Source organism: Chanos chanos, chromosome 8 (genome assembly GCF_902362185.1).
Source record: "Chanos chanos chromosome 8, fChaCha1.1, whole genome shotgun sequence".
In the NCBI taxonomy this organism is placed as follows: domain Eukaryota; kingdom Metazoa; phylum Chordata; class Actinopteri; order Gonorynchiformes; family Chanidae; genus Chanos; species Chanos chanos.
The window spans coordinates 27,411,308-27,426,725 of NC_044502.1; the positions used below are offsets into that span (position 1 = coordinate 27,411,308).

The window sequence follows — 15,418 nt, forward strand, 5'->3', positions numbered from 1 at the left end:
GTGTCAAAAACCGTCACGCATTAATCAGTCCCGCAATCAGGCTCAAAACCTACGGAGTTTCCATTTTTTTCTTTAAAAAAAAAAAAGCAGCCTACAGTGCCAAATTACGCGGTCAATACTTATGTAACAAAGACTTTTAAACAAAGTGACAAACTGTTTAAATGAGTATGTGGTCAAAACGGACTTTTCCAGAGCACCAGACACAGCAATGTAAATCATACCGACATCTGAATCATTAATTTGAAGGATTGTGCATGGTTTTGTCAGACGGAAGCATTTTTCTCAGTGCTTCCATTAGTTTGGACATCCCTTGTAAAAATCATCACAGACTTTCTGAGTGTCAGACTCAAGGAGTACTAAAACCAGGCTCAACATATACACACACACACACACACACACATATATATGTGTATATATATATATAGCCTGTCTCAAATCTAATAGGGACATAACAACAGGCAGCTTTCTCCGGTTGAGAGTCAAAAACAATTGGACAAATTTTAACTTTCTTCGCTAGGTTTGCTGAATTTTAACCTGTAGGTGAACTCAAACATTTTAATCTCTTTGCAATATGTGAAAACAAAACTGAATATGGTTATATTTTTTCATGATACAAATTATACAGTGTGTGGTACATTTGCTCACAGAAATTCATCTGTCATCAGAGAGGCGAGCCATGGGCTGTTTGAAGATGGTTACCAAGCTTGTGTGAAATTTCAGCTATTGAGGAACTCCTGTTAGGTAACAATTTCCTATCCTGACACAACTTCCTGTTTATGAGTTGTTATTCCAAAAATGTGGGACATTTTCAGTAAAAGTGAATGAGCTCATCCAAAACTGTGTGGTCTGCATCACACCTACATATATCTCTAACCTTTAGTGCCCATGCACTTTGAATAGTGGAATTCTGATTAAAAATATAATTTCACTTCTCTCAGCCCTTTTGCCCACAAACACACTGTCGTTTGAACTTCTTACTGTGTTCTCCTCACTAACATCACGATCACCATTAACGTTGTGTGAAAGAGTCACAAGGCATCTAACTAGTCTCATCAACATTAAATTTCTATCTTGTTGTCTTTCTTTCCCCTTGGAGTTTTGGACTGGGCATTTTGAAAAAGAATTTAGATAGGTTACCCAACAGCTGTGGTTTGGGTAACCTTTTTTCAACTGCTGATAGTGAGGTTTTGGACTTAGACAATATTTTTCTTTACTTACAGTTACTGCATATCAGAAATTTGGAAATAACTCTCCAAAATTGTTGAACACTACTGTTGGATTAACACCTTTTTTGAGCAACACTTGATAAAACAGAGTATAGGCGCCCCCCAGTGTATTATATATAGAAATGCATCCTCAACTCACAACAAAGAAACATTCAAGAGATTTGTGGTTTATTGGATTTTTTTTTCATAATGTTAACACTGAACTACTCAAAGCGCATAAATACTAAAGGATTTTCATGACTCTTTGTCATTACATTTACTACATGCAGTTCAATAAGTAACAATAGAAAAAGAAAAAATAAATTGTATGCAATAAATTCTGAACTATCTGAAAAATGTCCAACGTGTCAACATTTCAACAATAACAATAAAACGTTAAGCTGCAAATACATTTCACTAAACTCCTATGGCAAAAGAAGTATTGTATCCACAGAGTATAGCACGGATAAATAGGTCTTGACTGACTTATTCAAGTTCATTCATTTGCTGTCATACTGTGCTTTAAATAGTGTGTGTATACACAATCCCCTATGTGGCTGAGGGAAGCTGTCGTCCCTCAAGGGTTGTTCTGCTGGCTAAGTTGGCGGTAGAGCTGAATAGTGAGCAGTTGGAGCTCAGGATCTCCGCTACGAATGTCAATAGCACTCAAAAACATATTCAAGGCCTCCTGTTTTTTTCCCTCAGCCAGGCACTGTTTTCCAGACTGTACCAGCGAATTGAACGCTTCCTCCTCGGACACGGCAGGTGACTCCGGCACAGCAGAACCATTTGTAGAACCAGAGTTTACAACATGTTCTTCTGGGGAACGTGCTTTAGGGGCGCACTGGTCCATGGTCTCACTGGAGGATAGCTCCACATCTCCAGTGGACTCCTCTAGAGGGCTCTCTTCTTCCTCATCTCCCTCCTCCTCTTCCCACTCTCTGCTCATCCCTTTTTCAGATGTACTCATCATTTTGCTCTCCTCCTCCTCTGCGGTCTCATATTCATTTTCAGTGTTCAGCGTTTCTCCACTGGGCTCCTCCTCCTCCATTACCGAGAGGTCACCTTGGGTTCCGCTGGCTTCAGATGCTTGACTGAGCTTGAAAACAGAACTGCTTGTGGACTCGTACATCTCCTCATCCAGGTCCTCCATGACGGATTCGATGAGGGACCGTCGGGATGCCACAGACGTGTTCCCCCCAACACTCTTCCTGCGGGAAATCACATCAGGCATGCGAGATTTTGGCGTGGATGAACCAAGTCCTACAAAGCTGTGAACCAGTGGACTGCTGGCGAGACACGGTCTCTCCTCTTCCTGTCCTGCCTCTTCCTCTTCATCAGTGTCACACAACACATGGGCTTTTTTCTTCTTCCTCCTGACCGAATGCAGGAATGAATCGTCCCCTGGGGTTTGCGGGGCAGGAGTGTTCCCGAAACTCTGCTCTCGCGTGGAGAGGTCTTGCTGAGCACTGGTCTCTCTTCCTTCATCCATACTGACCTCCTCCTCATCATCACCTCCAAGTCTCTCTCTGGCCTCATCCTTACTGACCTCCTCCTCCTCATCACCTCCAAGTCTCTCTCTGCCCTCACCCATACTGACCTCCTCCTCCTCATCACCTCCAAGTCTCTCTCTGCCCTCATCCTTACTGACCTCCTCCTCATCATCACCTCCAAGTCTCTCTCTGCCCTCATCCTTACTGACCTCTTCCTCCTCATCATCTCCAAGCCCTGTTCCACTGACCTCCATCTGCAGCTGGAATTCCGCATTTCCAGCCGACACTTCAGCCTCTTCATCCTCGTCTTCCTTCCCGTCTTGGAACATATCGATACTGTCCTCCAGCTGTAAGTTGAAGTTACCATGGAAAGACTCCAAGTCAGCGTCAAGTTTTGATGATGTATCTGCATGACTTCCTTGGCTAAGGGCGGACATTTGTAGAATAGACAGTTTTGGGTGTTTGAGAGACTGTACAGCTGAATCATTCTCATCCTCATTCTCGAGACGTTCTGTGTGAATGGATGAATTCTCTACCTTAAGGAGCGGCTGGTCATTCTGTTGCTTTTCAGAAGCATAGCTGGAGCATTCATCTTCCAGGTTTAAGTTATCCTCCACGACCAGTACACCTGGATCACTGGATCTTGATGTGTCTGCCTCTGTGTTTGCCACCATCTCCTGAACGGATGAGTCTGCAATCCCCTCATTTGAGAGCAAAGACTCATTCTTCATGTTCATCTCTTCATTCTCATCGATTATCTGGACCTCCTCAGAGGAAGAGAGGTAATTCCGATCCTCCTCGCTCTGTGCACGGTCCTCGGAGCCAGATTGGGTTAGATCCACCACAGCAATTGGGCAGATGCTTTGGCCACTGTAGTGTGGGGATAGGGGACTCGGTTTAGGTTTGGGTTTATGTGGGCGGGGCTCCTTCTCTGTGGAACCCTGTGAGCCTCTCTGATTGGACAACCTCAGCCAGGCTGGCTCAGTATTCTGAGCCATGCTGTCCATCAGTTGTCCATGCAGCTCTGACTCTGCCTTCACAAGCTCCTGGGCCTTGAGGACGCGGTTTTGGATGTACAGGCCAGCCTCGACGTCTTCAGGATCGTCCTCGTCCGCAGCCGCGTCCCGTGAGAACATCAGGTCGTGGTCAGAGAGCCCAAACATCTCCATGGTGTGAAGGTAGGCAATGTGTTGGTCCAGTGAGAGGTCTGATTTTCGGCTGCATCCGTGCAGGGCCTGCAGCTGCTGCTGTGTTGAGGACGAGCGAGTGTCCTCCAGGGTAAAAAGCTCCTTTAGCTCTTGCTTGCTGAAATACCGAAATGGGTTTTTCTTGTCGCCCGTCGTCTGTCTAATAAGGGAGTCTTTGAACACCTGCAATCAAAAGAAGCCAAAAGTTGGGACAGGTTATGATTTTTTTTTTTTTGTGAAAACAGATACTTGATCTGTTTGACACTTTAAACAATGCAGACACCCAAGGCAACGCTCTGGATACACATACTGTACCTTATTATAATTATAGTCTGCCAAATTTGATTGATTGCTCTCTAACTTTGAGAGTAAAAGAGCAGTTTAATGTGTGTTTGTCACTTGCCATGCACCACAATCACTGAATGGTTTCCTATTAATCTTTACAAACTTTGTGTCATAGGTTTGTATATTAGCACTGTAATTCAAAGTACACTTCAGAGCTCAGGTGTTCTAGGCTCTGTTTAGCTGCCTGCTCACACCATTTAAATATGGGAGACGAATATGACCTAATTAAATATTGATGATTTTCAGCTCTAGCTTCATTTACAGAGCTCATATAGTTGGTGTCAGCTGACCAAGAAGGACCTGTTTGTGTATGCTCCTAAGATATTATTAAAAACCAAGCACACTCTGTAAAGGAAAGTCTTCATAATAAATGAAAACTTGACAGTTGTTTCACTTTCTTTTTTGTATTCTCACACGAATTCACTCTTAACCACATACCCCACATACAAACACACAAGCATACACAGGTACCTGTCGTCGGTAGATTTTCTCCTCCACAGTCCCACATGTGATGAGGCGGTAAATCACAACGTTCTCTGTTTGGCCAATGCGGTAAGCTCTGTCCACCGCCTGGGCATCCGTTGCAGGGTTCCAACTCGGGTCAAAGATCACGACCCTGTTAGCCGCGGTCAGCGTGATGCCGACTCCGCCCACCTGTGTGGTGAGGAGGAAGACGGAGAAGTGTTTGTTCGTCTGGAATTGCGTTATCCGTTTCTCTCTCTCCGCCAGATGAGTGACTGTTCCATCGATACGCAGCAACTTGAAGCCTTTGTTGACCAGGACACGCTCGATGATGTCCAGCATTTTCCTGGACTGGGAGAAGACGAGTGTGCGTTTCCCTTCCTCCCTCAAGCGGTCAAGTAGAGATATCAGGAACCGCAGTTTTCCTGATTCGGAGATCAGCGTCTCATCCGAGATGTTATCGATGCGGCTGGCTGCGGATTCGCTTTCGTCTTCCAGAGCAGCACTGTTAGACCCCTCTTCCAGGCCCAGTTGAGTGACGGCCCTAGCAGAGAGGAGTCTGGGATGGTCACAGAGCTTCTTGAGGACTGTGAGCTCAGCCAGTGGAGAACGTGTGGTCATCAGTAACTCTTTAATGTGGTCTAGAGAGATGAACTGATTATAAATGTGTTCCTGGACCGAACTGAGATACGTCCACACAATGAAGTCGTTCTTTCTCGACAGTTTTGGCATTTCCAGACTCATTCCCTGGTTAGGGTCTTTATTCTCCTTATCTACTGTTTCAAAGTCTCTATTGTCCTCTTTGTGTTTTCTGTTCTGCACCTCAGCTTTTGTCCTCCTGAGGAAGTATGGGCTGATAATGTTCATGAGATTCTCAGAGATTTTAAGTCCCAAGGCTTTCTCCCCTGGCGTGGCGTCCTTCTCTCGTGCCCGTGTGATCGGGTTCTCATACTCCGTTTTGAAGGTTTTGGAAGTGCCAAGCAGCGCACCCTGGCAAGCGAAGTCAAACAACGCCCACATCTCGCGTAGGTTGTTCTGGACGGGCGTGCCGGTGAGCAGTACCCGGTGCTTGGCCGGGATGCAGTGGGCACTCTTTGCCGTCTTGGTCGACGAGGTCTTGATCTTATGCGCCTCATCCAGGATGACGTAATCCCAGCGGAACTCCTGTTCACCATATGATGCCAGCTGCTGCCAATTGTTGATCAGCATCTGATATGTCGTGATGAGGACTCCGCCCCGGCGCTGGATCCGCTCCAGGTTCCGGTTTCGCTCGGCCTTGCTGGTGCCGTGGAACTCTTTGACCCTCATTCCTGGAGTCCACTTGGCGAACTCTCGCACCCAGTTTTTAATGAGCGAGGTGGGCATGATTAGCAGCGTGTTTTTGACCAGCTCGGCATCATACATTCCTGACAGGAAAGAAATGACCTGAATGGTTTTCCCCAGACCCATGTCGTCTGCCAGGATTCCGCCTTTCCTCCCATCACGATACAGGCTGTACAGGAAGGCCACGCCCTCTTTCTGATGATCATAGAGTTTGTCATAGAGCTCCTTATACAGCATCAAACCGCTGTTGTTTACGTTTACAAACTCTTCCTCCTCCTCTTCCTCGTCCGACGAGCCGGCAGCCTGCTGCCGAATGGCCTCCTGCAGCGTCTGTATCCTTCTTTTCAGTTTGTCACTGGGCCGAATCTCACAGGCCTTGCAGAACAGCTCCAACGATTTGGATAAATCGCCCTGACGTGCCGCCTCCTTTCCCTGACGGCAATACCTGCAGGAAAACACCAACAACACCATCTCGGTTCCACATCAACTGAAATAAGAGTGAATTACAGAATAGCTTGAATAATTAAAATCAGCTTATCATGTAAACATGGGAGTGGGTAAACAACATGAACATACACAACCAAACAGTAACATCTAATACATTTACATTTAATATACAATAAAAATGACAGCTGTCAAAATTGTCAGTTGCGTAGCCCTACAAATACACTGAAAACTGTAATCAACATTATAAAATAAAAACTACACAAAATACTGTTATTTATTTACTTTCACACCTGCTGATGTGTAATCATTATAAGTGAGCGTTAATACAAAAGATTCATAGCACCTCAGATTGTTGTTAAATTCATTATTAAGATTTTTACATTAAAGTAAGAATTCAATGACCAATCAGCAGCTGTATGTAGGGCTACCATTTTTTTGGACCTAAAAAAAGTCTGATATCAGTAATGTTTTTGTCCAAATATATGTAAATGTATCCACATTGAACTGATCTTGTGACAGAATGACAGTTTAACATCTGGATTATAAGAAACATAGAATCTCTAAAAAGATAATTAGACATTCCGTGTGCATATGTGTGTGTAAAGCAAGAGTAATAGTCATATTTTACCTCTCATATTTGTCCATCTCATCAGTGTCTATAGAGAGTGATCTGAAACAGGATATATGCTGTTAGTCTTTCTTTACATCCATAAACAATCCACGTCTGTTCACTTGTATAACTGTGCCTATAGAATAAATAAATCTAAAATAACTCTCTAAGGACCTTCTATAAAAACAAACAGAATATTTCGACTTTGACATTGGCTTAAGGGTGTACATTCGAAGTAGCCTCATCGCTTTTATCGCAATTATTCTGACACTTAGTACTGAATGTTTCAAGGAATCATTCCTTGTAATCTCAGTAAGTGCTGGATTCATCCCTGTTTTGTTATGATTCAGGTATCTGCAGATCAGTAAAACAGCTAATGGCGTAATCCATCATTCATACTGAGAAACGAAATGAAAGCGTAATTATGAGTTGCGCTAAATGAAAGTGTAACTTTTCAGAGTGTTACTATCTAATACGTTTATATTAGGCAAATCTCTGCTTAGAGCCAAATTGAAACGTTGAATTTATTTCACACAGTTTTGAAACGACAAACGTAGCTGCCGTCGCAGTGCTTTCACCACTGCTGCGCTCGCTGACCTGCTTCCTACTGCTCTCAACTCTTTCAATGATTAGCAAAGAACGATTTGACGGACAGCATAAATTCTACCCTTTCTAATGTACTAGATATGGCAGCACCATTAACTATAAAAATAGGCATGTAAAGCCCTTTTAGACTATAAATAGTGATATTGGGCTCTAAATAAACGTATTATTATTATTATTATTATTATTAATTAACCATGATGTTTGTGCTGGTAGTTTCGAACATGAATTTTCCCTTCAGGATCACATATGATTAATTAATCCTATATAATTTTAGCTATATTTAAAGATCAAAATCACTTATTTTGTAAAGTCATTTTCAATCGCTAAACAAAGCAAATTACATGTAAGTCTGATCTTAGTCAACAGTAGCGAACCAGCAACATCCATTTTAAAATTCCATCTTACTCTTTTAACTTCTCTGTCATTTCTTCAACCCGCTCCTTCTCTATGTCTTGCGGACTTTCCATTATCACAGCCAATTCTCCTTTTTTACAAAACTGAAAACTAAACACAACAACTACTAAACATACAATTACGTACTGCAACTGGCTAGATGACTAGACAACTACCATTCTCACGGAAAGTAAAGCACACGGAAAAGTATTTAAACTCAAACGCTTCTCCCCGCCAGGCTCTAAACCAATCGGAGTCATTATTACCAAGCATGCGTATTGAATACAAAATCTCGTTCTCCGTGGGCGGAGGAAATGCTCGGGCAAAATGTGCTCATTTGCTTGTACACATGGGGCAGACTAGTGGAGACAGGTGGTTTTGCACATGGTTTTACACATACCTATCTGTAACGTCACATACTGGGCCAGTTTAAATCAAGGTTTAATTTACAGAGTTTCAGCCTGAGAACAGATAACATTCAACTCTTCGTTTGTGATATCTACGTGACGACCATGGCTCTATGCTAATCTTCCATTATTTGAACTTTCTTTGGATGCATTTGGAAATTTTCTATACAAAAGAGCGATCTGACCTTTGGAGACAGTGTACTTTTTATAAAAGGGTGAAGGTTTACTTTTTAAAACATTGCTTTTTTAAAACATAATTTTTAAAAAGGTGCCAATCTCCCTCATATTCGGACCAGTTACAATTACAATTGCCAAGATCTCTAGACTAGAGCACAAAGGACAGCGGAGATAAGAGACAGCTCTGATGGGTTCCATGAAGTGGGTTACAAGGCTTAGAAACTAGAATACTTGTGAAAACCTAAGCCACTGATCAATGGACAGGAGTTTAACCCATTAGCAGATGTTATTGTAACCCTCAAAACAAGAGAGTGCATCAAACATGTAGATAGAAAGCAATGTCAAAAGCAGTTCCACATGTAGAAAGCAATTGTCAAAAGCAGTTCCATATGGTGACTAGCTAAATGTATTCAGCATAGCAGTTTTCCTTGCTAAAATCACCATGCTTCAATGTTCTGTTAATGTAACACAGTGAATACCAAAAACAGTGGGTTTTCACAAGGATACTAGTACTCAAATACTATGATTACTGCAATACTAGGATTCAGGTTTACCATTTAAAAAGGGCATTTATTTTTTCCTGGCCTCATTAAAGCAAATAAATTAACATTTTCGATCACACAGATTAATTGCTAGAGAGCAACACCTCATAAAAATCACACGTAAAATGTGACAGACAAAGGAAGCAGCTCATTTAGCCTCTCTGCTAACTCTTACTGGCTGCATACAGGGACATTTGCAAGAGCCTTTAAAATGCGTGCCAAGACCAGTGTGTTTAGTTATTTATCACAGTCACATTTATATATATATATATATATATATATATATATATATATATATATATATATATATATATATATATATACACACACATACACACACACACACACACACACACAGACATACATACATACAGTAATTTATATATATAGTGCAGAGAGCTCTAAAAGGCATGGTGAATGCTGTATGTTCTGTGTTAAATGACAGAAAACATTGAGCTCCCCAGACACATCAGATTGTGTATCTGACTGTTCAAGCTTAATGTCCTTAAAAACTTTTGGAGTCTTAATTTCTTGAATCAGACTGGAAAGGCTCAGCTGTTTATACTGCAGACTTCAGACACGCACATATCTTTTTGTAACACATCCATGCCTTTGGAAAGTTTGCACTTCATTGGTCAGATGGTTTAGGAGTTTGAGACATTTTTTGTTATTGCGTTCTTATAGTGCCACCTGTTGGTAAAGGTTTGCTGAATTTGGTATGCAGCGTTATTTGAGCCAAGTTTGGTGTGGGTTGGGCAAAGTATTTATGCGTTTACACTGTTTATACAGGGTCTTATCCACAGTATCTGATTGATGTGTGGCAGCCATGTTGCCTTATGTTGTATAATATTTAAGGTCGGGCTTCCTGAGATTCTTCCAAATTTAATTTGGGGATGTCTGATTAAATGACTGGTTGATCCCAAAACCACAACAACAACAACCACAACAACAACAACAACCACAACAACCACAACAACAACAACAACAACAACAGCAACAACAATAAAAGAGACCATGTAAATGTGATATTAATTGACATACAATTTGGCACTGCCTTGTGTCTATCATTTGTATCATAATAACATATTTGTTACTCATTGTTGTTATTTCACCTGACACCCAATCTCTGATTAATTTAATTCTTAATACTAAATTCAGTGATGCACTCAATTTTCGCTTTAAAAGTATCATGTAATAGAGGCAGGTTTAAATGCAACAGTTATGTTCTTCACTCTATTTCAGTTTATTACAAAACAGAGGGATGTAGATAGCTATCACCATCATGCTGGAAAACTCACTGTCCACATGTCCACAGCCAAGGCCTCAACATGAGAAGTGCAAAATCTGTCCTTCACTGAAGTGTGACTGGCATAGATCTACTGGCGTGTCACATAAAAACAAGTCAAACCTTCAGACTGTCTGGTCTAGTCTAGACTTTCCAGCTCTGGGTCTCAAACTAGAAAATCTACTGTCTCAATCAAGAATGTCTCAACGCAGATTTCATACATGTCGTTGGATATTTCTTTGCAAAGGCATGATTTAAAGAACCAGAACAAAACAGGCTACACTGCTGAGAGGGGTTTATATGTTCAACATTAACTCTCGTTAGCTTTGGTATTGGAAGAGAAAACATCAGGCCTAATGAAAGATAAATAATAAAATGGTAAATAGAACTGGTCACCACTAGTTTTGTTCCTCTGTCTCACACGATCACTTTTGCTTCTCCTGCGTGACTTGATTTTTGATTGTTTGACTGCTGCTTGTTGTTTTGCCTGATTTACCTGCAGGCCCAGGAATGCAACCCCAGTAAAAAAAAAAGAAGAAAAAAAGACTAGATCAGCAGGTGACGATATTGACATACACAAGACGGTCACCAAGCATAAAAACACTAGAATTACTACTGAGCAAACTGCCATCTTGTTTATTTAAAAACGGAAATCTACATTGCCAGGCCTATATTACTGTACTTGGCTTAATAAATTATGAAAAAAACAAAACGGCCGATTTGATGACTAACTTCCTAACATGCAGGTGCTTCCATGATGCTGTAAACATAGTGACCAATTCTTGGAAGACAGTTTGTGGAACAAGGGTATACAATAAACAGTGTTAGGGAAGGAAAGTAGTCCTCAGAGGAATGAAAACAATAGAAATCCCTTCTGCACTCCAGAATGTCATATAAAGGTCCAATGACATTTAGGGCTGGTGTTTGAAGAAGGCTTGTTTAATTCCATTCACGCATTCCTGAAACAAACATCAATTCACCCTTCATTGAGTTTGTTTATTAATATGGTTGTTGGGGCCATTATCATCTTTGAATATAAAACAACTTGCAGTAACAATGTTTACACCGTAGTTTTTGCTGGATCGCTGGGTGAGGCTTTGTGATCTATGCTGTCACTCAACAATGTAAATCAGCCATCACACCCAATGACTCCACTGAGACAGCCCATGCCATATCAGATCCATCAGCATGTCTAACAGTTGGTAAAAGGTAATGTGGATTAAAGATACCCTTTGTCTTTCTCCATAAATAGACTGTAACATAAAGCCATCTGGGTTGAGGAAAAAGACTACAGACACCACCCAAGAAAGAGCTGTCCTACCACAAAATATCTGCTTTGAGAAGCTTGCATTGCACAGTTTTTATTTAGTTGATAGAGGTTCAGTTCTGTGGTAATGTTTAAAGCTGTTTGTAATTGTAATTGTAATTGTAATTGTAAATGTAATCCAGGTAAACACTCACACCTTTTGACACTATGGGTTAATTACAACCCTTATAACCCCAGTGTCTGTCACTGCCAGTTTTTTCCTCACGAAAATATGAAAGCAAACGTATATTTTGTGTGTTTGCGTGTGTGTGCGCGTGTGAGCGCATGTGTGCATGTGTGTGTGCGTGTGCGCAGGTGTGTGTCTGTGCCTAGACACATACATTTGTGTTTTCCTGTGTATTTTAGTTTACAACAAAAATCAGCTAAAGTGTGTATAATGGTGGTGAATTCGTTGTGTGTATCACAATGCTAAATGACATTTCAATCAGTTACCTCAACAAGGACTCTTTAGTCCATATTGTTTTCCCGAGCCTTTGTGTTGCCTTTCAACATCTTAAACAGAGACAGTTGTGACAAGGTCATCTCCTCCCCCGCCGACTTCAGCCATTCAGCCATCAGCGTCGCTGGGTTTCTAATCACCGGTCTATTCACTCATCACCCGCACCTGTCTTCACTTTCATGCACGCAGTCACTCTCTCCTACTTAAAGCCCTCTGTTCCCATTTAACACTGCGAAGTCCACACTTACCCCATGTGTTTTCTGAGCGCTTATACTTACGTACCTGATCTATCCATTAGCTTTATCAAGTCTGTTATTCCTTTGCTTAGTTCAGTATCTTGTTTTGTTTGCTACTTTCTTTTGTTTGTTGTCTTATAATTTTGTTAATAAACCCGCTACTCTGCACTTGCATCCTGCCTGTTGGTGATTCGTGATAACACTATGTGTTTTTGTACAAGACACTTGGTGAACCTCATTGTTGCCACCACTTAAACATCTGTTCATAGGTAAGACATGTTGAGCATTGCTCTGAAAGTGATCTTAAAGTAAACCAACATATTTCATAACATCTAGTACAGCAAACAGAGGGCGTCTGCTACATGTTTGTCACTGTTAGACCACTGACAATTTGTTTTATTTATTTATTCATTTTTTCTTCGAGAGGCTGAGTATTTGACCTGTACTGTTAAACGATAAGAGGTGGTCCAGTGTAAACGTTTGTAAAGTTAAGGTATGGTGGACAGGATTTTACCATCTTATGACTACCACTCATGACCATGACTCATGACTGTGACACTGGACCATGAGTTTGTAAGTCAAAAAAATGTCTAGATTTTCTGATGTAATCATCCATGATTCACGACAATGACTTTGTTAGTAAAACATATATTTCGTGATGCAAAATGGTATTGCGCATAAATATGCTGTCAGATGTTATTTTTATGGTTTGATTTCGGAGCAGTTGTGTAACACATTTCAAAAAACTCTTTTTTACCTCCACATATTCATCTGAAAAAAAAAACAGAACAGTGAAAATGTTAATATAGTCATAATAAAAATGTTAAGTAAATAGAATAAATGTAGTTTTTGTTTGAATAACAATTAAGCACAGACAGTGGAATAGTACCAGAGAAATGAGACGACCGGGTTAGGAGCAACTGTGACAAAAAGTATTACATCAGTCAACCAGAAACCAGTTCTGTGAGATTTCACGATGTGACCAGCAAACAGTTTTGCTCCCAGGAATAATGTTGGCATATTACTGGCATCTTTCCTAGAAAGGTTAGACTGGCACAGTTTTGTTTCCTCTAGACCATGTGCGAGTGAGGAGAACAATGAGTAAGATCTGATAAGATAACCTGAACTGACCAGATACCGTGTGATTCCATGTTCCACTTCAGTGATTATACAGACTAACATTGAGCTGTGAAGTGATGCCAGTGCTAAAAAAAAATGTCTGGCAAACATGCTCAATAAACTATTTTCCTGAAAGCTCTGGGATATCTTTTTTTCAAAAGCCTGTCTTTCATTTGTTTTTCCTACACCTCAGATTTGTATAGAAGTTCCGTCTGTGTGCTGACACATTGTGTGTGTGTGTGTAAGTGAGTTTTTTGTCTGTTAAGAGGAGTAATAAAAAGGTTTTACACCAACTGCAATTGTACTATAGTTGCAAAGTACTACTACAGTTAATTAACAATCAGAAAAATACAGATATAAGAAAGAACATTATCTATGGCACAGATTACTTTTTGTAGTTCGTAACCTCTGTGTTTATGTTTATTGAACACCTGCATTTTTCAGTTCACTTCCAAAATACTTAACAGTTATTTTAAATAGTTTTGAAGTTGACCTGGCTGTTTTCATGGTTAATGAGTGTGTGTGTGAGAGTGTGCATATTTTTTTTTCTGTGGAAGACTTCCTTATTACTCACAAGAGGCATGTGTCTGTGTCCGAGAGAGAGAGAGAGAGAGAAAGAGAAAGAGAAAGAGAGTGATGTCGGCACCTCTTAGGGGAGCAGCAGGCATAGCAGGACCACAGGTAAATTCTCAATGAATCTAACTCTTTGTACTCTTATTAAATCAGACGTATTTTTCAGATGTACTGTATTGAAATCAATTACACATTTGTATAGTCATTTTTTTAAAGCATCTATCAGAGCACAGACACTGAATGATAAACATTCCTTATACATTTACCATTACAACCTACAGCTTCCAAAAGGTTCTATCCTGTAGCTGAATATAGAGTTTGATTTTAATTATATGCAAAACATATGCAAATATCTTTCTCCATGGGTCCGCTTAGTACCAGACATTATTAATGACCAAGTTTAAATTTACCTGGCATTTGATGAAAGAGGAATTGAAGCAACCTGTGGAAGATCTGAACACTACATTGATTATCTGTAAACAGAAACAAATGAGTAAGTGTGTGTGTGTGTGTGTGTGTGTGTTTGTGTTTGTGTTTCTGGTTTCATAACAAACCTACACTGCGATCTATTTCCCCTGTCCACTTCCCCCAACCACCGCAGTAATCAGAGGGCTATTGTGATATCTGAACTTTGTTATTTTAGCAGCAGGTTCATTTTGAAGAAATGCGTTGGGCTGTATGGTAAATAAAGATGGAAAGAGTAGCACGTGATCAGCGAAAGCGATGCGGAATGCCATAAAACCAGACAGACAGGCTGACACTGACTGGAAGGTTCTTTGCATCATTGCCATCTGTTATGAGTCTCTATTATCACATGAGATCACAAATCATGCCATATTTTTGTACAGATGCGTGAACAGAGAGATTTGTGAGTAGGAAGTGATTCATGGGTAAAATGATGTGTTTTCAGAGTGCAATAATCTGTGTGAGTTTTGAAATCAGAAGCATGGCTGTGTTTTTTTCAAGCATGTGTCAGATTTAGTCAGCAGTCTTAGAATGTATCTCTGTGAGTGGCTTTTTTAAAGAGCAGAGCAGTAGATAGTTTTAGTCTGACAGTCTCAGATCTACTCTGCAGGGACTATGGGATGGCAGGTTTGGTTCCTAACAGGACACAAAAACTCCTGGATGAACTTACCAAAACCCCAGCAAGTCATGAGTGGTTTGCACTTTTAAAATGCTTGGATGATTGGGAGAGAAAATTGAGGGATATCGATTTAGGTTCTTTAGTTTGCTGTACTTTCA

The 15,418-nt window shown here is 40.7% G+C and overlaps 1 protein-coding gene across 1 annotated transcript; it reads right to left on the reverse strand.

The window, feature by feature from the left end:
* Nucleotides 1-1,782: 1,782 nt before the first annotated feature.
* Nucleotides 1,783-8,103, reverse strand: ercc6l (excision repair cross-complementation group 6-like). The gene is made up of 5 exons (XM_030783036.1): nt 8,084-8,103; nt 7,091-7,132; nt 4,702-6,460; nt 2,908-4,068; nt 1,783-2,646 (listed from the first exon to the last, which is right to left on the reverse strand). Exons 1-5 carry the CDS (start codon nt 8,101-8,103, stop codon nt 1,783-1,785), a joined length of 3,846 nt encoding a protein of 1,281 aa, XP_030638896.1.
* Between the last annotated feature and the right edge of the window lie 7,315 nt (nt 8,104-15,418).

Bases quoted from the DNA above. Each gene is read 5' to 3' on its own strand.
- ercc6l (XM_030783036.1), bottom strand. From the start codon at position 8,103: ATGACAGAGAAGTTAAAAGA. The intron at 4,069-4,701 runs GTACCTGTGTAT...TTTTGATTGCAG, and splicing joins AGAAAATCTACCGACGACAG to GTGTTCAAAGACTCCCTTAT. The intron at 2,647-2,907 runs GTCAGTAAGGAT...TCCACGCGAGAG, and splicing joins GAGATGATGAGGAGGAAGAG to CAGAGTTTCGGGAACACTCC.